The 21,129-nt window shown below is 43.6% G+C and overlaps 1 protein-coding gene across 1 annotated transcript in view; it reads right to left on the bottom strand.

Moving 5' to 3' along the window:
• MYBPC3 (myosin binding protein C3) overlaps positions 1 to 21,129 on the bottom strand; it is a 110,061-nt gene that overhangs the window by 43,068 nt on the left and 45,864 nt on the right. The window contains exons 11-16 of the mRNA XM_084848975.1: positions 14,382 to 14,548; positions 10,051 to 10,183; positions 9,060 to 9,184; positions 6,050 to 6,155; positions 601 to 767; positions 46 to 211 (exon numbers count right to left, since the gene is read on the bottom strand). Coding sequence (XP_084705101.1) covers positions 46 to 211; positions 601 to 767; positions 6,050 to 6,155; positions 9,060 to 9,184; positions 10,051 to 10,183; positions 14,382 to 14,548 — 864 coding nt within the window. The remainder of the gene's footprint in view (positions 1 to 45; positions 212 to 600; positions 768 to 6,049; positions 6,156 to 9,059; positions 9,185 to 10,050; positions 10,184 to 14,381; positions 14,549 to 21,129) is intronic.

Raw genomic sequence — 21,129 nt, 5'->3', positions numbered from 1 at the left:
TGGGAATTTTCACATCCTGGCCTAGTTTTCTGAAGCACAACTTACCTGCCAATATGAGAGATCTTAATGCGCTCGTTTGGGATCACCTCCTTCCCATTTTTCAGCCAGATGCCCTTCACGTTCTCATCAGAAACCTCACACTTGAACACCGCCTGGTCTCGTGCCTTCACTGTCAGGTCTGCAATACTCTGGTACACCTCCAGCTTCTTCTCTGAGGTCATGAATTTGGGGGTGAAGCAACACAAACATCAGCAGGTCAGAGGTCAACCAAGCACCAAGGCTGTTGATGTTGCTTTTACAAAAAGAAGAGGCCAAAGAAACTGCTTTGGAAAGTTGAAATAGGAAGAGCATTCAGAGCACGTGAGTCCTAACAGGACTTGATAAATGGGCACCTGTTGTTATCAGGATATCTGTTACATTCAGCACATAAGCCTAACAATCTCCGTATAATACACACTGGGAGGCCTGCACAATTAGCTGTCCTACAGTTGGTGATCTAGCTATCAGCCATTATGCTACTACAGAGCAAGTTACTGCCAGCCTCCATATATACATTAGAAAGAAAAAAAAGTTCCTGACATAATATTACTCATATCTCACCTTGTACAATCAGTTCAGCAACAGACTCCCCACCATTAGTCTTCAGTTTGTAGTGCCCATTATCCTCCTTGGTGGATTCATTAATTATGAGGTAATGCTTTTTACCATCCGTTTTGAACCGATATTTGAATGCCTCTTCCCGGGTAAGCTCCACTCCATCCTTCTCCCTAGAGGGATCAAATATTGTGGTGCTAACATGACAGTCATAACACTACCTGAGTTTTGCTGTGTGATTCTGGTGAAACCAGCTATATCTCTACTTCTTCATATATAAAATGGACCCAGTTTTATTCCAGTAGATGTGGTATGGGAAGGAATTAATTCATGCTGGTGAAATCCAAACACCAGCAAGAAGAGAGAGGTATAGGACCATACAGGAAGGGTTCCACTCACTCTTAAAGGTGGCCTAAAACCCACTGTAAATAAAATGAAATAAAATAAATATAGACTGAGGGCTAAACTACATTTAATGTTAATCATGTGGTTTGTCTTTGAGTGCAGGCTTTTTCTTTCAGAAATAACCAGTGCAAGTGAGGGCACTGATCAGGATCTTGGCATGAGATGTAAGGGAGATTTAACTTAATTCCCCAATGTGTCCAGATTCCACCCCCCGCCCCTATGTGATTGCTATTTGTATGTGTGGGAGTTCCCATTAGCTCCAATGGAAGCTTTTAGTCCCATGGAAATAGTGGGTATGGGGAAGGGGATCCAGACTGGGATTGCAGCAAGGAGCAAAGGGTTAAGGCCTCCTACCCGCCCCCCCCCCATGCCAAGGCCCTGTCACTGGTCATTTATAAATCAGAAACCCCACACTCGAGGGCAAGCCATGTGATTAACATCACATGTGGTTTGGCCCTGAATGTTTGTGGTTATATTTTATGGTTTTGAATTTCCTTTCAAAAGGTAACATTAATTTCTCCATAAATTGTTGATTTTATATTTGATGTTGATGAAGATTCATTTCTGGTGCCCTTGAAATGATGGGAAATGATGTTGGAGATGCTATTTTAGAGAGTCATTGTGAATTTGAGAGTTCTTCCTCTGGCTTCGGACTCAATTTAAAGCCTGGACAGCTGCACTTTCACTCTTGTCTGATATCCATTCCACAGCTATCAATACTCTGTAATGAGCATTTATATTTCAGGGAGCAGCCATGAGCCACAGGATCAGATATTGGCAGCTGCATTGTGTTTTGGGAAGGATTAGATAGCCACACACCCAAAAGCACCCTCACCCCCCACACAAGCAGACATCTTCAGACAGCCTTAAATGAACACTGAACAGCAAATGTAATACTCATGCTATATTTTCATAAGTGTAATGTGTATACAGTTACCAGCTTCAAGGGTCTATTTAACCCTCCCCTGCCCCTGAGAAGAGCAGATAAGGAATAGCACTTTGCTTCTGGAAATGTTGCACGCATTGTGGGAACAATTTATAGCTTTGCGTTTGCAGTTGTGAACAAGCATGAGAGGATCTAATTTGAAAAGGAAAGGAAAGGCTGGTTTACAAATTACAACAGGCACATGGAAGATGCCTGAAACCTGCATGGTGCCATCTGGGCAGGACTTGGGGGCAAACGTCGAGCAGCAGGAACAGGAGGAGCCCAAACACAGCAGGGCTGCCTTACCACCTTTTGAAGCAAATGAAGTAATACACATGACCATCTGAAGAAGGTTCCCCTGTAAGACCATGAAGACCAGAGTCTAAAATTACCTAATTGCATCATTGCCAGAAACAGCTTCCATGTGGCAGCTGCACCACGCAGCAGTTGTAAGGGGTAGACTAGCTTGCTGGGTAGATGATGATGGTGATGATGAACTTATCCCCTGCCCTTCTGCAAGATGACACAAGGCATCTTACAGAAAAGCAAACTAACAAACGAAGCAAACTAACAAACAACAGGAAGGTTTCTAGCTTAAAGAGGGCCTAAAAACTATTTTCTCAAAAGGTTCTCAAAAGGCTCACTTAAATGAAAACTTCTTCATTGCCTGTGTAAAAGCAGGCAGATAGGGGGCCAGGTGTATCTCTCTTGGGAGGCTGTTTATTATTATTATTATTATTGCATTTATATCCCGCCTTTTTTCCTCTTGCAAGGAACCCAAGGTGGCTTACATTATCCTCCTCCTCTCTGTTGTATCCTCACAACAACAACCCCGTGAGGTAGGTTGGGCTGAGAGTCTGTGACTGGCCCAAAGTCACCCAGCGAGCCTCCATGGCCAAGCGGGGACTAGAACCTGGATCTCCCGGCTCCCAGTCCGTCACTCTCACCACTACACTACACTGGCTCTCTTTATAAGTGACCATCCTACTCTGAAGTAGAACAAAGGGCGTATTGCCCTCATCACATGTAGAGTTTCCATGCCATTACTAACCACTGCAAGAAACGTCTGGTGAAACGTCTGGAAACTCCACATGACAAGGGTGATCTGCAAAACAAGATGCTCTCTATACATTACAGCCACTGTATGGAGGAGGCTTTCATGTGGCTCTCATAACATTTAACCCGGCCCTTGGGGTGGTCCAAATGTGAGAACTAATCCACTGGTACAGCGGCCGATCTACATTGCAGCCGCCATCGCAATGAATTCAGTGTCCCATCAGGTTAAATGCTCTCGCATTAAAACGATTATTCACACTCACCCATTTTCCCCATTGCAGTTCTTCATCGAATGTGCGAGCTTGGTTCATACTCGAGCGCTGTGCTGTTTTCCTGCTCGCACTTGTCTGATATCAGATGCTAAGCAGGGTCGACTCCAGTCAGTAGTTGGATGGACGACCGCCTGGGAATCAGGCTTCTTGCACTGAGCAGAGGGTTGTTCTATCCCTTCAAATGAGACTAAGTTTTACCCCCTCCTATCCTCTGCTCAGGATGTTTTTAAAAAATTAAGCGTTATCCTCGCAGAATCGGGGCTTCTCCGCGATTTTTTTTGCTAATTGAGGTATGATCTTCCAAGCTTCGAAGTTGTGGAGCTTCTCAACTTCGAAGCTTCGAAGATCATGCCTGAATTAGAAAAAATAACATCGCTGAGAAGCCCCGATTCTGCGAGGATAACGCCTTAATTAAAAAAACACACATCCTGAGCGGGGGATAGGAGGGGGTAAAACTTAATCGCATTTGAAGGGATAGAGTAACCCCTGATCAGTGCAGGAAGCCTGATTCCCAGGCGGTCGCCTATCCAACTACTGACCAGGGCCAACCCCACTTAGCTTCCGAGATCAGACAAGCGCCCACACATCCAGCCCTTTGCTTGTGGCTGAGGAAACAGGGGCTGCTGAGGAAGCTATGCGGTCAGTAGCAGGAAGGAGACATGGGGCTGTCGAGAGCTGTGATTGGACAGGAGGGAAATACAAACACCACCGTGTATGGAAGGGGGGGGAGGGGGACTACGACCGGATACGGTAGCGAAGGCGGAAAATCAGAGCACATTAAGGGGAAGTACCGGGATATTAGGGTATTGAAAGTGGGAGCATGGAAGTGGGAAATTCCAGTTCCAATTCGAGGCGGCTACTGTGTAGTGTGAAAGGTGGGTGGTGAAACCTCATTGGAAGCGAAAAAAGGCAGTAAGTGTAGATCCAGCCAGCATTATATAATAGGGCTGCCTTAGAGAAGAATCAGAAAACTTTGGTGCAAAATGTAGCAGCTAGACTGCTGACAGGAGCCTGTTTTTCTAATCGCATTACTCCAAAATTGTACCAATTTCACTGGCTCCTAATTTATTTGCAGACCCAGTCCAAAGTGTTGTTTTTTAACCTTTAAGGCCCTGAAGATGGGTCCTGAATATCTAAACAACTGTCTCTTCCCATATGAATCTACTCATATATTTAGCTCTTCAGCAGAGGCTCTGCTTTGGATCCTACTACTGTTTGAGGTGGGTTAGTTGGGCCTTTTTGGTACTGCCACCCTGGCTTTTTGGAGGTGCCACCCAAGGCTCCTTGCTCTGGGAGCCCTGGCTAATAACCTTCCTCTCTCAGACTTTAGAAGACAGGACAAAAAAATGAGACCTTCATTTGGCCTTGGTGACTGATTAATTAAATTGGTGCTACTAATAATTTGATATTGTTGCTACTGTTTGGGCTTGTTTTCCCTATTTTATATTATTTTATAGGATATTTTAATATGGCTGTTAGCTGCCACGAGGTTTCTGTTATGGACAGAAAGGTGAGATCCAAATGCTGCTGTGATGATGATGATGAATACAAAGATATGTCCCATATTTCCCAAAGCCAAATTAGTCACTCCAATTCCTAGTAACTATAAAATGCTCCTTGGCCTGAATTTTCTTAATCCCAAAATAATCCCCATCTTTTGGATAAAGTGCTGAATTATCTAGCTAATACCTCACCAGCTCCAGGAACGTGGCATCTGTAGTGTCCATGTGTCAGCACAGAGCTCTTTCAACAGCAAACCGTCTGCCAAAGAGCCCCGACATCTACCACCTGACTCTTACGTTTTGCAGAGGATTCGAAGGGCGTGGGGGGCGGGGGGAGATGGACACACACACACTCAGTTCGGGTGTCAGTATTGTCACATGCAAATTGAGACTGTAGTTCATACTGGAAAACAGATGTTTCCAAAACCATGACTGCTGATTGATATAAAGGGGAGAGGGGAGAGAGATTTGCAGAGCGAATTGGCGGATGGGGGGATATTTAAACCTTCTTGTGCTCGCCAATTTTCCCATGCAAATGCCCTCCCCAGTTGTTTTTCTGTGCACATGGTCTTTTTCCAGTATCAAAACTGGGGGAAGATATAAAGAAACAGCTGGTGGACATTCACAGAAGAGAGTAGGTGGCTGATGTAGAAATGGCACAGCACATCCTGCCTGTTTGCTGATTTTCTCCTATGCCCCATTCTCTCATGGGCATTACTAGGCAAACAGAGGTTTTAAGACTAAAAAGGTTTTAAGACTTTTAAGACCCTGTGCTTGCTTTGTAACACACAGTTCTGCCCTCAGGCAACGACATCCTATGCAGCACTTAAGCATTGCAAGGGACACACTAGCAGGGAGAGAAATGGTTCTATATTCTGTCTTTCTTTAATCCATAAACTTGAGGCAAAAATAATTTTAAAAAATTACTTTCATCTCACCTCAAAAGCAGTGGTGTACATACATGTTGTTTCCTACATGGAGATCTTGTAGGAAAATTATAACGTCTGAAACAGCCTTTCGATGCTCATAACTTTATAATGGAATGTGAGGGGAAGCTGGATGAAGTAAACGAAATATCTTTCTTTCCTTGAGACCATGGGGTGCCCTCACCATCCTCCTGCTTATTCCCTCAAGGGACATATCAGCTGGGTCTGTTATATCATCTCTCTTCTGGCAGGTGGCGGTTACTTATCTGATAGTTCCTAGTACTTTGAAGGGCAATTGCTCTAATTTCTTAAAGTCCTTCAGGGAATAGGAGCCCCCACATCTCAGAATTCCCCCGCCCCACACCTTACCACTTCACAGCAGCCCCTTCTTCAGTCACTTCAACTTCAAACTCCACTCTTTCTCCAACCATGACCACCTGGTCTTCCAGAGGATGAGTAATCAGAATGGGAGCCTCTAGAAATTAGGAAGAAACATGATTTCAGAGAGGGGAATACAGAGGCAAAACCTTTGTAATTCCCATTCAGTTCTTCTGACTGAGTCTGACATTCTGCTGTGGCAAGATATTTTTCCTTCTTCAGAAACCAAGGATAACAGATCCTTGAACTCCCAGAGTACTTGCCAATGGTCACTTCACAGAAATACTTGGAGCTGTGGTGCCAAATTACCTAATGGATTCTACATGTAGGAAACTATAAAACAAGGGGAGTGCCCAGTGATTCTTTTTCTCTTTCTTTGCAACAATAAATCAGAAATTTGGCACACTTCATGAGTTCTCTGTAATATAAGATATTCTGAGCTTTGTTTCTCTAAAAACTCCATTTAGAAAATTGAAATTCTGACATAAGCCATAATAAGGTCTCAAAGGGGCAGAAGGGAAGGATGGTGGGAAGGAGGAAATGACTTACTTCAATTCAGGAAGGAAGATGTGGAGGAGGAATGGGAATGACTCCCAGTGTTTTCCACTTTCTCACTCCAAAGTCTGTCCTTTCTTAAGCTTACTGTTTTTAGTGAGTTGTCTGATAAGGCAACTCATTTTCCTGCCACTAAACTTCCCAGAGATGGTGTCTTTTTCAGGGCTTCTCTCTGTTCTCCTATTGCTAAATTCAGGGTAGGATGCGGGGCCGGCATCAGTGCCTGTCATTCCTGGGTAGCTGCTACCTACCCTGTGTTCTGTATCCAACATTTTCTGGTGCTCTGATCATCAGTGCCAGGTGGCTGGGTCCCACTGCCATTTTAATTTCCCACAATGCCCCAGAATGACAAACATCAGAGACATCGTGGGAACTTTAATGGTGGCTAGATGCAGACATTCAGTGCTGCTCAGAACATTGCTTCCTGCCAGGACCCACTCAAATGCTTCTCTTGTCCCTCTTGCTTCTGGGCTGAGACATAGGACCAGCTCCAAGTTCAGTCCTCCCTCCAGGGCATCATGTACACTGGGTAGGCCAAAGCCCTGTCCCGACTCCTGTGAGACTTCACTAGAAACAGTTTACCCTCTTGTACTGCCTTATTCCCAACTCTCCATGGGAATAAGCTACGTAGCTCAAGCTACGTATTTGAAATTACCCTTAATATTTTGTAAATCTCAGGCCTATATTTCCCTCCCCATTTTTGTCTTCCAGCCACCCCTCCAGCCTCTTTCTAACATTAAAATTATAAGCTTTGCTTCAGAGCAAAGAAAAAGCTCCTACGGCTTGTGCTCAAAAGAAAGGACTCAGTCAGAAAAGTGTGAAAGGGATCCATAGTGGGGTGTAGGAACTCCACCCTTGTTTTATTAGTTTTTATCTTTAAAGCCAAGACAATCTGCCCATAGTGGTCTCAAACACTTGTATACAAAAACAAAACAAAAACAAAGAGTAATTGCCCTCCCCCAAATGACAAGTATGTCTTTGAATACAAATTATTTCCCTTTTAATACAGGCAAAAGGACTGTACAATCTGTAAGACTGAGCTGCGTAAAAAAAAAAAAAAAATCTCATGTAACAAAATGTATTCCTTCCTTATGCCAAAACGCTTGGAGAAGCATTGTGCACCACAATCTTACATAAGCTTCTTTCGAAGTAAGTCCCACTGAAAATTCAGTTGACCTCAGAAATGACAGAGAAGCCCCTCAGTTGACACAGCAGCACATATCAAAGCCCTAAATCCCTTAAATGCGATTAAGCACAATCTCTAGGCTTCCGTCCATTGCCTTAGGACGTAACTCATTCACAGCTTCCATACAGAGATCCTGTGCATTAAAATGGAGGCTGGTTTCAGTCTCTTTCCCACAACAAACCCATTAGTGTCTCCTCAGAAGTAACTCCCATTGCAGTGGATGAGGCTGAGATTCCCCCTCAATTGAAATGGCACGCATCAAAGCCCAATTGCTTAAATGCTTTAAGCGCCCAAGCAAGGCTCTGATGACTTGCCTTAGGAAGAAAGTACTTTGCAGCTTTGTTATAGAGATCCTGAGGGGGGCTGGATTCCGTCTTTGTGTGTACTACTCTCTTTCCCAGAACAAACCCATTAGTGTCTCCTCAGAAGTAACTCCCATTGTGCTGAATGAGACTTGCCTTTGAATGCCCACATCAGAACTTACAGAGATTCCCCCTCAATTGAAATGGCACACTTTTAAGCCCAGTTCCTTAAATGTGATTAAGTGCCATCTCGAGGCTTTGGTCCATTGCCTTAGGACATAACTCATTCACAGCTTCCATATAGAGATCCGGTGCGTTAAAATGGGGGCTGGTTTCACTCTCTTTCCCACAACAAACCCATTACTGTCTCCTCAGAAGTAACTCTCATTGTGGTAGATGAGGTCCTCTGGGTTAAAATGGGGGCTGGTTTGTGTCCTCTTTGTGTTCTCCCCCCCCCTTTCCCAGCACAGGCATATGCGTGTCTACTCGGAAGTAACTCCCATTGTGCTCAATGAGGCTTGCTCCTGAAATGCAGGTGCATCTGGACTTTCAGGGGAAAGGAGAAACAGGGGGAGAGGGGGAAAGCCTCTCTTCACAGCAAAGCTGATTCCTTTTTAAAAATCCCATACTCCTCCATTAGCTTCTCCTTCCGTTGTCCTGGAAATATAGCCGAGGAGATGGGAACACGGATGAGGTAATCAGACCCAACCCAGACTCCACTCAGACTCCACTCAGCCATCAAGAAAATAATTCGATTAGGGCTCAGTGGAAATAGCACATAGCCCCAGGGTATAGTGATGATAAGCCGGGTCTTTAAGCACTGTGGAAACTGGAAAAGGAGAAGATGTGATTGGGGAAACATTGCAACAAAGTTGCAACCAAAGTGAAGCCAATAGTGTGGAAACATGCCCCAGGTTTCTCACATCCCAATTCAACAGTGAAAGTTAATTATGCTCACCTCTTACAAACAGTTCTGTAAAAGTCTTCTCCTCGCCAATGACACACTGATATGCTGCATCATCAGCCAGTGAGCAGTGGTTGATGGTGAGAATCCTTTTATTTCCCAGAGCCTCAAAAATGTATCTGGTGAAATGCAAATAGAATCCATAGGTATTAAGACAGAAAAGGTACCTAGGTGTTAATCCTCCTGTCTTGAGTCACGGCAGAAAAGAGGGAGCTCTTGACTAGCTGCCCCCATCCTTCGCTGAGTGACAGGAGAAGGTGTATCATACCACTTCCTCTCTCCTTTACAAGGTTCCCAAGGAAGTCATCCAATCCATTCCTTGGAATGTGGGTGAAGAAACATTATTGACTAAATAGCATTTCTGCAGATGCACAGAACACGAATCTCCTTATAAACTGCTTAATAAAACAGAGGCGTTCATCCATGGTTTAAACCCATATTGCTCTAGGTGACAAACTCTTCCCTTGACAGATGGATTACGCAGCATTCAGTCAGGAGAACTAATGACTGGAGCCAGAATACCACCCAAACTACGTTGCTTTCCACCCTTGAATCAGAAAGAAAAAAAATCCATGTAGTATTGGGAACAAATCAGTAAAGACGGTAAAATAATTAGTTTATTATATAATGGTTTTGCCATTCTATTGCAGGAAAGGAATATTAGCTGAATGATAAACAGGAAGACATAATATGAGAACTTACTTGCTAAGGGGCAGGTCATTGATGTAGTTCAGTTCCAGGTGCAAAGATTGAGCAAACAGAGGAGAAAAATCAGTCAGGAAAATTTGTGTATTAATTAGTAGTCTTATATGGTAACAGACATTACTCTTTCCCCCATTGTATCGTCTGCCTAAATCCTCTTTCCCCTTTCTCTTCTGATGATATACTCCATTTTTTCTTCTTCCACTCCTGTTGAGGACTAGAATTCCCATGTTCCAGACTATAATACTTACCCCATATGCCATAATAATTTTTTCTCAAGTACCTGCCACTCACGTGGATCTCTTGCCCATTTTTTAGCCATTTAACTTCATCATCTGGGTTAGCAAGTTCCACCACTAACTTGATCTTCTGTCCTTTGTCAGTCTGGTAGGCAGGATCCAGTCTCTTGATAAAGGCTGGGGAGAAAAGGGTTTACAAAATTAAGAGTTGTATCCTTCAAATATTGCTAGTTTTGCACTGTACCTTTAAGTGGGAAGAAAAGAAATGTCATCTTCCTATATCCAAGAGCTTGTCTACATATATATTTATTTAAATATTTCTAAACTGCTTTCCTCCAGCAAAGGAAATTTACCTTGTCATGGTGCTGGAGCTTGAGCACCTCAATGAAGTCATGAGCTAAACCGTGAAGGGACACCCAAGATGGGAAGGTCATGATAGAGAGGTCAGACTAAATATGATCCCTGGGGAAGGAAACAGCAACCCACCCCAGTATTCTTGCCATGAAAACTAAATGGATCAGTACAACCAGAGATATGTCGGTATACCATCGGAAGATGGGACTCCCAGGTCGGAAGATGGTCAAAATGCTACTGGGGAGGAACAGAGGATAAGTTCAACTAGCCCCAGATGTGATGACGCAGCTAGCTCAAAGCCAAAAGGATGGCTAGCAGCCAATGGTGCTGGTGGTGAACGACGAATCCGATGTTCTAAAGATCAACGCACCATAGGAACCTGGAATGTAAGATCTATGAGCCAGGGCAAATTGCATGTGGTTATTGGGGAGATGTCAAGATTAAATATAGACATTTTGGGTGTCAGTGAACTGAAATGGACTGGAATGGGCCACTTCACATCAAATGACCACCAGATCTACTACTGTGGACAAGAGGACCACAGAAGAAATGGAGTAGCCTTCATAAGTAATAATAAAGTGGCTAAAGCAGTGCTTGGATACAATCCAAAAAATGACAGAATGATCTCAATTCGAATTCAGAGTAAGCCATTTAACATCACAGTGATCCAAATATACGCCCCAACCACAGATGCTGAAGAAGCAGAAGTAGATCAGTTCTATGAGGATCTGCAGCACCTACTGGATAGTACGCCAAACAAAGATGTTATTTTCATTACAGGAGAATGGAATGCTAAGGTGGGTAGTCAAACGACACCTGGAATTACAGGCAAGCATGGTCTGGGAGAACAAAATGAAGCAGGACAGAGGCTGATAGAATTTTGCCAAGACAACTCATTTTGCATAACAAACACTCTCTTCCAACAACCTAAGAGACGACTTTATACATGGACTTCACCAGACGGTCAACACCGAAATCAGATTGACTACATCCTTTGTAGCCAAAGGTGGCGGACATCTATGCAGTCGGTAAAAACGAGACCTGGAGCTGATTGTAGTTCAGATCACGAACTTCTTATTGCACAATTTAGAATCAGACTAAAGAGAATAGGGAAGACCCACAGATCAGTTAGATATGAGCTCACTAATATTCCTCATGAATATGCAGTGGAGGTGAAGAATAGATTGAAGGGACTAGATTTAGTAGATAGGGTCCCGGAAGAACTATGGACAGAAGTTCGCAACATTGTTCAGGAGGCGGCAACAAAAAACATCCCAAAGAAAAAGAAAACCAAGAAGGCAAGATGGCTGTCTGCTGAGACACTGGAAGCAGCCCAAGAAAAAAGGAAAGCAAAAGGCAACAGTGATAGGGGGAGATATGCCCAATGAAATGCAAAATTCCAGAGGTTAGCCAGAAGAGATAAGGAATTATTTTTAAACAAGCAATGCGCGGAAGCAGAAGAAGATAATAGAATAGGAAGGACAAGAGACCTCTTCCAGAAAATTAGAAACATCGGAGGTAAATTCCAGGCAAAAATGAGTATGATCAAAAACAAAGATGGCAAGGACCTAACAGAAGCAGAAGAGATCAAGAAAAAATGGCAAGAATCTGTATAGGAAGGATAATAATATCGGGCATAGATTTGACGGTGTGGTCAGTGAGCTAGAGCCAGACATCCTGAAGAGTGAGGTTGAATGGGCCTTAAGAAACATTGCTAAAAACAAGGCAGCAGGAGATGACGGTATCCCAGCTGAAGTGTTTAAAATCTTGCAAGATGATGCTGTCAAGGTGATGCATGCCATATGCCAGCAAATTTGGAAAACACAAGAATGGCCAACAGATTGGAAGAAATCAACTTATATCCCCATACCAAAAAAGGGAAGCACCAAAGAATGTTCCAACTATCGAACAGTGGCACTTATTTCACATGCCAGTAAGGTAATGCTCAAGATCTTGCAAGGTAGACTCCAGCAATCCATAGAACGAGAATTGCCAGATGTACAAGCTGGGTTTAGAAAAGGCAGAGGAACTAGAGACCACATTGCCAATATCCGCTGGATAATGGAGAAAGCAAGGGAGTTTCAGAAAAACATCTATTTCTGTTTTATTGACTATTCTAAAGCCTTTGACTGTGTGGATCATAACAAATTGTGGCAAGTTCTTGGTGGAATGGGGATACCAAGTCCTCTTGTCTGTCTCCTGAGGAATCTGTATAACGACCAAGTAGCAACGGTAAGAACAGACCACGGAACAACGGACTGGTTTAAGATTGGGAAAGGAGTACGGCAGGGTTGTATACTCTCACCCTACCTATTCAACCTGTACGCAGAACACATCATGCGACGGGCTGGGCTTGGTGAAGCCAAGGCTGGAGTTAAAATCGCTGGAAGAAACATTAACAGTCTCAGATATGCAGATGATACCACTTTGATGGCTGAAAGCGAGGAGGAGCTGAGGAACCTTCTGACGAAGGTGAAAGAAGAAAGTGCAAAAGCTGGGTTGCAGTTAAACCTCAAAAAACCAAGATTATGGTAACCAGCTTGATTGATCACTGGCAAATAGAGGGAGAAAACGTGGAGGCAGCGACAGACTTTGTCTTTCTAGGCGCAAAGATTACTGCAGACGCTGACCGCAGCCAGGAAATCAGAAGACGTTTACTTCTTGGGAGGACAGCAATGACAAATCTTGATAAAATAGTGAACAGCAGAGACATCTCACTGACAACAAAGGTCCGCATAGTTCAAGCAATGGTATTCCCCGTAGTAACCTATGGCTGCGAAAGCTGGACCATACGGAAGGCTGAGCGAAGGAAGATAGATGCTTTTGAACTGTGGTGCTGGAGGAAAATTCTGAGAGTGCCTTGGACTGCAAGAAGATCAAACCAGTCCATACTCCAGGAAATAAAGCCAGACTGCTCATTTGAGGGAATGATCTTAAAGGCAAAACTGAAGTACTCTGGCCACATCATGAGAAGACAGGATACCCTGGAGAAGATGCTGATGCTAGGGAAAGTGGAAGGCAAAAGGAAGAGGGGCCGACCGAGGGCAAGATGGATGGATGATATTCTGGAGGTGACGGACTCGACCTTGGGGGAGCTGGGGGTGGCAATGGCCGACAGGAAGCTCTGGCGTGGGCTGGTCCATGAAGTCGGAAGCGACTGACCGAATAAACAACAACAAACTGCTTTCATCCAATGGATTCAAGGGTGGTGTACAACAGGCAGCAAAAAGAATATGGGTGAAATCCAACCTTATACAAGCAGACTTGTGCTTGTGCAACAGAACTTTCCCTTCCTCTTCTCCCTTCAGTCCTCCATGCCTCCTCAGATCTATTTCAGAGGGGTCCCACAACCGCCTAGACCAGATTTTAAGGGCATATGGAAGAATTGCCCCCCTCCCCATCTCACTGACAGAAGCTGGCAGGAGGGATTAATTGGATACCACCCCTCAAAACTACAAGCAGACCAAGGGAGCACAGCCCTTTAAAATGACAGGAGTAAATAGAAAAGCATTAGCCTGGTACCAAAAGATTGTAATTTAGTGCAGTACAATCTTTGCTTAGCAAACACATGGTGATTGAACAGATGCTTCATTTGAATGTCTAGTTCACAACTTTTTATTCCACACTGAGTTTTACTGGTAATATCTGCTTACTTGTCCTCTAAGCTTGTTAAATCAACTTCAGTTGCACGGTAAATCATGAGTGTTCCCTTTCTCCACATCTTTTGCTTAAGCTACGTTCTTCTGTCAGATTTTTCTTAAGCTCCCACTATTATCTCTACATTTCCTACTTTTCGTTTTACCTGCTGCTCTTCTCACCTTCGTTTCCCGATCTCTAACTCTCTTAAACCAGCGGTTCTTTTCTCTGTAGTAAATAGGAATGGGGAAAGTGACACCAACATTTGAAAAGGTATTTCACAAGGTTTTTTGTGAACAGTTTAAGGACCATTATGCACATCATACTTTTCCTAAAAGGAAATAATTTATGTGAAAGGGGAAAAAAAGAAATCTAATTATCTTACATGTGCTTTTCTTTTCTTCCTTCCTCATGCGCTTGAGACGTTTCAACATTCCTCGCAAATCAGTGATGCCATATTGGAAAGCAATTTTCTCATACTCTGATGGAGGAGCTTTCCGAAGAATTTCCCAGACATCAACATCTTGCTGTGATTCAGTTTTTGCCTCACCTCTGCCGAAAAGGGGCATACACCATTATATTATATTGGGCTTCAAATAGACTGTCAATCAGAGTATATTTCTAGAATGTGAATTTCGTCATATATTAAAATGTCAGTCTGTTTAGGTGCCTCATTCTTGGTAGGATGTTTAAGGTATCCATTCACGTATAACAATAAGGCCACATTTGCATGTAACAATAAGCTTAACCTGGCTTACTGTGAACAAGCTGTATGCTGGAATACAAAGCCCGTTCACTCTCACTTTGCTCCTCCCACTCATGTAAGCAGGCAAACAAACCAGAAATGGATAGCTTATAGTGACATCCAAACCCAGTATGCTAGTTTGTTCCTCCCAAACAAGCCAAGATTGCAAGCCATCAACAAGCCAGGGTTTGTTGTTGGCTTACAAATCCTGGCTTATTTGGGAGCAACAAACTAGCATACTGGGTTAGGATGTTTCAATAAGCTATCAATTACTAGGTTGTTCACCTATTTGTGTAAGTGGAAGGAACAAAGTGGGAGTGAACGGGCTGTGTGCATCACCACACTGCTTGCTCACATTAAGCCAGGATCAGCCAAGCCTCAAGCAAACTGAAGAGGGTTCAGGGGAGGGCAATGAAGATGATCAGGGGACTGGAAACAAAGCCCTATGAGGAGAGACTGAAAGAACTGGGCATGTTTAGCCTTGAGAGGAGAAGACTGAGGGGAGATATGATAGTGCTCTTCAAGTAATTGAAAGGTTGTCCCAGAGAGGAAGAACAAGATCTCTTCTCGATCATCCCAGAGAGCAGGACACGGAATCATGGGCTCAAGTGACAGGAAGCCAGATTCCGGCTGAACATCAGGAAAAGCTTCCTGACTGTTAGAGCAAGACAACAATGGAACCAATTCCCTAGGGAGGTAGTGGGCTCTCCCACGCTGGAGGCATTCAAGATGAGGCTGGACAGCCATCTGTCAGGGATGCTTTGACCTGGATTCCTGCATTGAGCAGGGGGTTGGACTCGATGGTCTTATAGACCCCTTCCAACCTCACTATTCTGTGATTCTAAGCCAGGAATCCTGGTTTATTGCTATATGTAAATGTGGCCAGAGCTTAGACAAGAATAATATGTCAGAGCCAACAACTGGACCCTTATTTTCAGATTTCTAGATCAGTTCTTTAACAACATCAGCCTCCTTTACCTAACAATAGGTGTAATGGAGGCCATATTGCTAGTTTTAGGGATCTATGTGTGTGGGTCTCCATGGAGAAACCTTGCTCATCCTAAAACTTTTGATTATAGATGGAATTTGTGTTTCATTTGTTTCTCTTTTTTGCGAATCATGAGTGGTAATTTCCCTTAAAAATGAAACATAGGGAATTTTGAACCATCCATAGATTTTAAAAATGATTAGACTGCAATATATTAGATGCAAAGATAGCATTAAGTTTGGACCTCTGAGCGGATAATTCACTCAGGATGGTTGCCTGGTTTAGTTTAGGTCTAGACTTACAGACATGTTTACATTCCTTGTAATTGTATTTATTCACAAAATCAACGAAGAGTCTTGTAATACCTTAAAGACTAACACATTTATTATGGCATAAGCTTTCATGGACTAAAGTCCACTTCGTCAGATCCATGACTCTAGTCCATAACAGCATACGTCAGAATACATTTGTTAGTCTTCAAGGTGCTACAACACTCCTTGTTGTTTTTGTGACAACAGACTAATATGGCTACCCCTCTGGAAGATATTTATTGACAGTTAGCAGAGGAGATGGAGTGAAACGCTTACCGATGTACTGAGCGCAAGAAACTGCTGGACTTGAGAACGATGCAGAGAAGCATTTGGAAGAGCATGCAGCATCCCCATGAGCAAGAAAGAGGGCAACATGTGTTAGTATTAGCAGCCATCATTACACTGAAATATGATGGCAGAGAAGCTGCTGCACACAGACAACAATACAGTTCTAGTAGTCTTCCGCTCTGTCGTTTATACCGACTTAAATGGGACATGTCTGCACAGCTATCGTTTTCTGGGAAGGTGCTTAATGAAATGGGAGGAGCTTAGTTCATTGTCCTTCACTGCTCCTAAAGCTGAGCATCTTTCTAGGATGCATCATTCCCTTTGGGCTTATACAAATTACAACTACCGTGTTGCTTGCCTTGCTTGCACTGAGGCAATCCACTTCATGTTTATCACATAGCCATAATCAGAACAGCAGAAGAAATCTATGCATACTTCTAGGAAGGCATTTCTTATTAATATGCATCAATGGACCAATCACAGCACAGATTATGCAGCAGAGTTTATCAACCTACAATAAGTGAACTTGGTTTGAGTAAGCAGAGTGTATCAAATTAAAAACAAGAATTCAGGTTGCCTGCAATGCTGGAGTTGCATGTACATTCTCATAACTCAAGTCAGCTACCCCAATGAATTTGGGGAAAGTTGTGTAGAACATGGAGGGAGTCATAAATTGATAGAGGGTTTAAAAAACAAACAAAAAAAACCAGGATTTTTGATCACCTACACTGAATCAGGATAATGTCAAGTGATCAGTCTATCAGGCTCTTCATATGTTCAGTGAAGTGTGGAGGAAAGAAAAGATTGTCCCCAGTATCTTAGCCTTGGGTCCACATGCATTCAGCTGAAGGTGGGAATTAAGTCCTTCATGCATCCATATGTTGCATGAAGGCTCTACAATAGACGTACAAAGGACAGGGTCCTTGACTGAGCAGAAAGAGCCTATGCACTTACAGCTGTACACATGTAGGATTCTATGCTCACCCTCATACCTTAATGCTGAAAGCATGGAAGGTGATTGGCTCTGACCCCAGTGTGGTCCTGCTCTCCCCTCCTCCCCACCATGTGTTCACAGAATTTTCATGGGAAGAGCTTCTCTACACAGGACAGCTATCATGCGCTCATCATTCTCTATTCATGGTTGGTGAGGCATTCTTTAGATGACATCGTGACCCTCCAGTTTCTCTCCTGTGTCTAAAGAGCAGTTCCAGCAATTTTTTTTTAGAGCAGGGGAAATACGGTATTATTTGTGAAAGTGAAAGAAAATGCTTTTTTCATTTGTGTATTTGCACTATTCTGCTATACCACAGTGCCCCCTAGAGATTATATAGTGGAAAAGCAGGAAAGGAAAACTCTTCGTGTAGTGCTTAGATCTCAATTCTGCCACGAAACCAAAAGTAGATATAGCACATTAACAGCTTTGCATAGAAAAGCCTGAAGTGGGCTAATGTCCATTTAATTTTGCTTTTCCACAAACAGAGATAACAGAATGGACCAAGGTGCAATTGTCTAAGTGCTACCAGGGCAAGTCATGAGCAAAATCTACCACTAGTTTTAGCATTCTGTTGATTCTTCCTCCACCTTTAATTAGGGGAGGGGTGGGCAACCTGTGACCCTCCAGATGTTGTTGGTCTACAGCTCCTACAATCCCTGACAACTGGCCACGTTAGAGTTGGAGCCCAGCCACATCTGGATGGCCACAGGTTCCCCATCCCTGAGTTAGAGTTCACCTGGCTTGTAAAAATACATGGGTTGGTTGCACATCAGATCTGTTCTGAGGCACATTTGACCTTCAAAGCACACTTTATACCTGTCCTGATTCTGTCTGTAGTACAGGTGGTGAAATCATGGCACTGGGGTGACAGGCAGGACTTTTCGACTTCAGGAATGATGTTGACAAGGGATTTTTCCACATCACATTGTGCCTTCCCACTTTGGCTCTCACAAGTCACAAGTCACTCCTTCCTATGGTGAGGGATCTATGCTGTAGAAACAGCCCCACCATTTATCCATGAACCAGGAGGCATTAAGGCAACCTTTCCCAGTTTGGTGACTTCCAGATATAGTAGATCACAACCTCCATCCTCCCTAGCCAGCATGCTGGCTGGGGATGATGGGAGTTGTAGTCCAATACATCTGGAGGACACCAGGTTGGGAAAGGTAGCATCACAATATTTCAGACTAAACTTGCTGCACACAGAGTGGGCTGCTGATGTGTTCTAAACATGTGTGGAAGAGTTAAAAATAGTTGCATACGTCCCTGTGATGGCCCTTTCCTATCCTATTACCTTGGATTGATTCAAACCTGTCAGCTGTCACCTCCTTCAAGGTCTTCCCTCACCATCCCATAAAACAGCAGAGTGACAACTGTTCCCTTCCTCCTGACCTCTCTCTGACCAATGGCACCTGTACATCAATGTCATCTATTTAGATAACCCTGCCGGAAAATAAAATTCCAGAAGAACATTAAATAAAGTTTTCTCCTTTCCAGCATAATCTCCAGGAAGAGCGTCACTGACTGATTACAGTAGAAGAGAAGCACATGATGTGACAAGAGCAGGATCTGTTCTGTGCTTATGCTGCTTTGGGGAGTTCTTTACCTTGGGTTTTCTCTGTCCACATGCATTTCCAAAAGAGAACATTTTGATCCTCTGAAGCAAAATCAAACACCCTTCTTGCATAAATCGAGCAACAACTTGTAGCACTATGCTACTGGAAGTATTCAAACAGAAACTGACATGTTCTGATCCAGGAATTCAAATTTAAAACAACAACTAAGGCTGAAATATTAAGCGCAGTTAACTGGAAATAAGCCCCGCTGAATTCAGTGGGATTCAGTTCTAAGGGCCAAACTAGACAAACTAGCAATTGCATGATTGTTTTTTTTAACAGCAGGCATGGGGCACCCAATCCAGATCAGGATCGGGGCGGAGGGGGTGTGCAGTACAGAGGACTTTCATGATTTGCCCCCATGCCTGCTATTTGCATTGGAAGGAAAGCTTGCATGGGTGCACGTGGGGGCTTTCCTTCCAATGCGAATAGCAAGCAGGGTCTCCCAATCTGGATCAGCACTGCAGCAGAGGCAAAGTGCTAAAAGGTCCCCTAACCCTGCTGGGGTCTCAGGCTGGAATGGGCTCCCTGTACCTGCTGTTACCTAAAAGAAATAAATGCAATTGTGTGAATTGTGTCATGCGTTGTCTCATCGGGCCCTAGGCAAAGATACACAGAATCAGGCTGCACAGCAGTTATTCCATGGGTTGGAATGGCTCAGCAACCAATAGCTCAACAACAACACAACATGAACATTCTGTAGAATCCCCCTAAACTCAGGATATAATCTCCAGTAATATAGTCACAGAGCAATTCTATCTGATGCACTGGGGAGGGAGATTGACCACAGTACCAAATCCTTGCCAGGCTCATGCTGGCAGGGCAGAAGGGAGGGAAGACCGGTGCTTTTTCTTTTGGATAGGCATAGATTTGCCACTGGTTTGGGGGCATGTCTGGCAGCCAGGAAGGTTGTGGGTTTTGTGGATCCACAGCCTCTCCCAGCACCGCCCCCTCCCCCACCCGGGCATGCCTCCTTTCCTCTTCTCTCTAAAGTCCCGACATCAGAGAAGAACCAGCCATTGAAGTTTCCATACTGGCTGGGGGGGGGGGAGTTCAGATGTCCCCTCTGAGGGTGGACCTCTCTTCTCTGTCCTTGTAATGGTCGAGGCCTGGCATTACAACCTGTGGGATTGCCATTACGGACTACAGGATTGCAGCTTTAATTTCTATTCTGAGCAGAGCCACCAAAACAGCATAGGAATAATGCCATATTTTCTAATATGAGAGAACTGGCCAATTCTGGGGTCTGCCAGCACCTGGTCATTACTTTATTTAAAAATAAAGAGGTGCTATGGCTAAAACATGCCTGGAAGCCATGCTCCAGCCTTGAGAGACATGTCCCGTAACTCAAGATGCAAGGTATCTGGCTGGGTAACTTAGTGGCAAGAGAAAGGTAATCTTCTATACATCTTGAGAGACACTTTCACTGCCAGCCAAGCTTCGGCTGCAGAGAAAATAACAATCCTAGCTTAACACTAGCTTTTAAAATTGATCTCAGGGTTCCAAACTGGTGATTCTTATATTCTAGTGAAAAAAGTTACAGATATGGTTTAACTTTAGTAATATAGAATATGTTAACCGAAGATATTCCTTTTCTATTAAAACTTTCATATCACAGAAGAACATTTCAGTCAGTTTTGATCTGACAACTATGTAGTCCTTGACTAGTTATGTTTGAAAGACAAGACTGGGGATGGCTACTGTGGCAAAACAATGGAACAACCTCATCATTTGAAGGATAATGTATTAAACGAAACCTGGCATCCGTTTTGGCTTATACTATGACCACAAGCCATGTAAACCAGTATACTTGAATGAAGGCCCAGCCAGTACATCACTGGAGCTGCACGGAATCAAACCACAGGGAAAAAGCAGCCATGTCACTTCTAAAAGTTATGTTAAATCAGTTTACTTCATGGGGGCTATTCCAATTTAAGACACTTCTGCATCAAACCTAAACATGGATCAGCAGAGAGTCTTGCCATCTAATTTCTATGAAAGTATTGAGCAGAGAAATTGGGCCACCTCGATTATTTGAGGGTCCTGAGAAATGTATGCATAATTGAACATGCAGAGGAACAAGCCTAGTACTTGTATAGGATTATATTGGCTGAGGGCTCTGTTGATGCTCAGATGGACATTCCAGATAACCAAAAGTTTGGCTAACTGTGTTTCTTATGGCATGAAAAAA

This window comes from Heloderma suspectum, chromosome 1 (assembly GCF_057233095.1).
Source record: "Heloderma suspectum isolate Gila_16-S chromosome 1, 16-S_ref, whole genome shotgun sequence".
In the NCBI taxonomy this organism is placed as follows: Eukaryota; Metazoa; Chordata; class Lepidosauria; order Squamata; family Helodermatidae; genus Heloderma; species Heloderma suspectum.
This window is presented reverse-complemented; position numbering and strand designations above follow the sequence as displayed.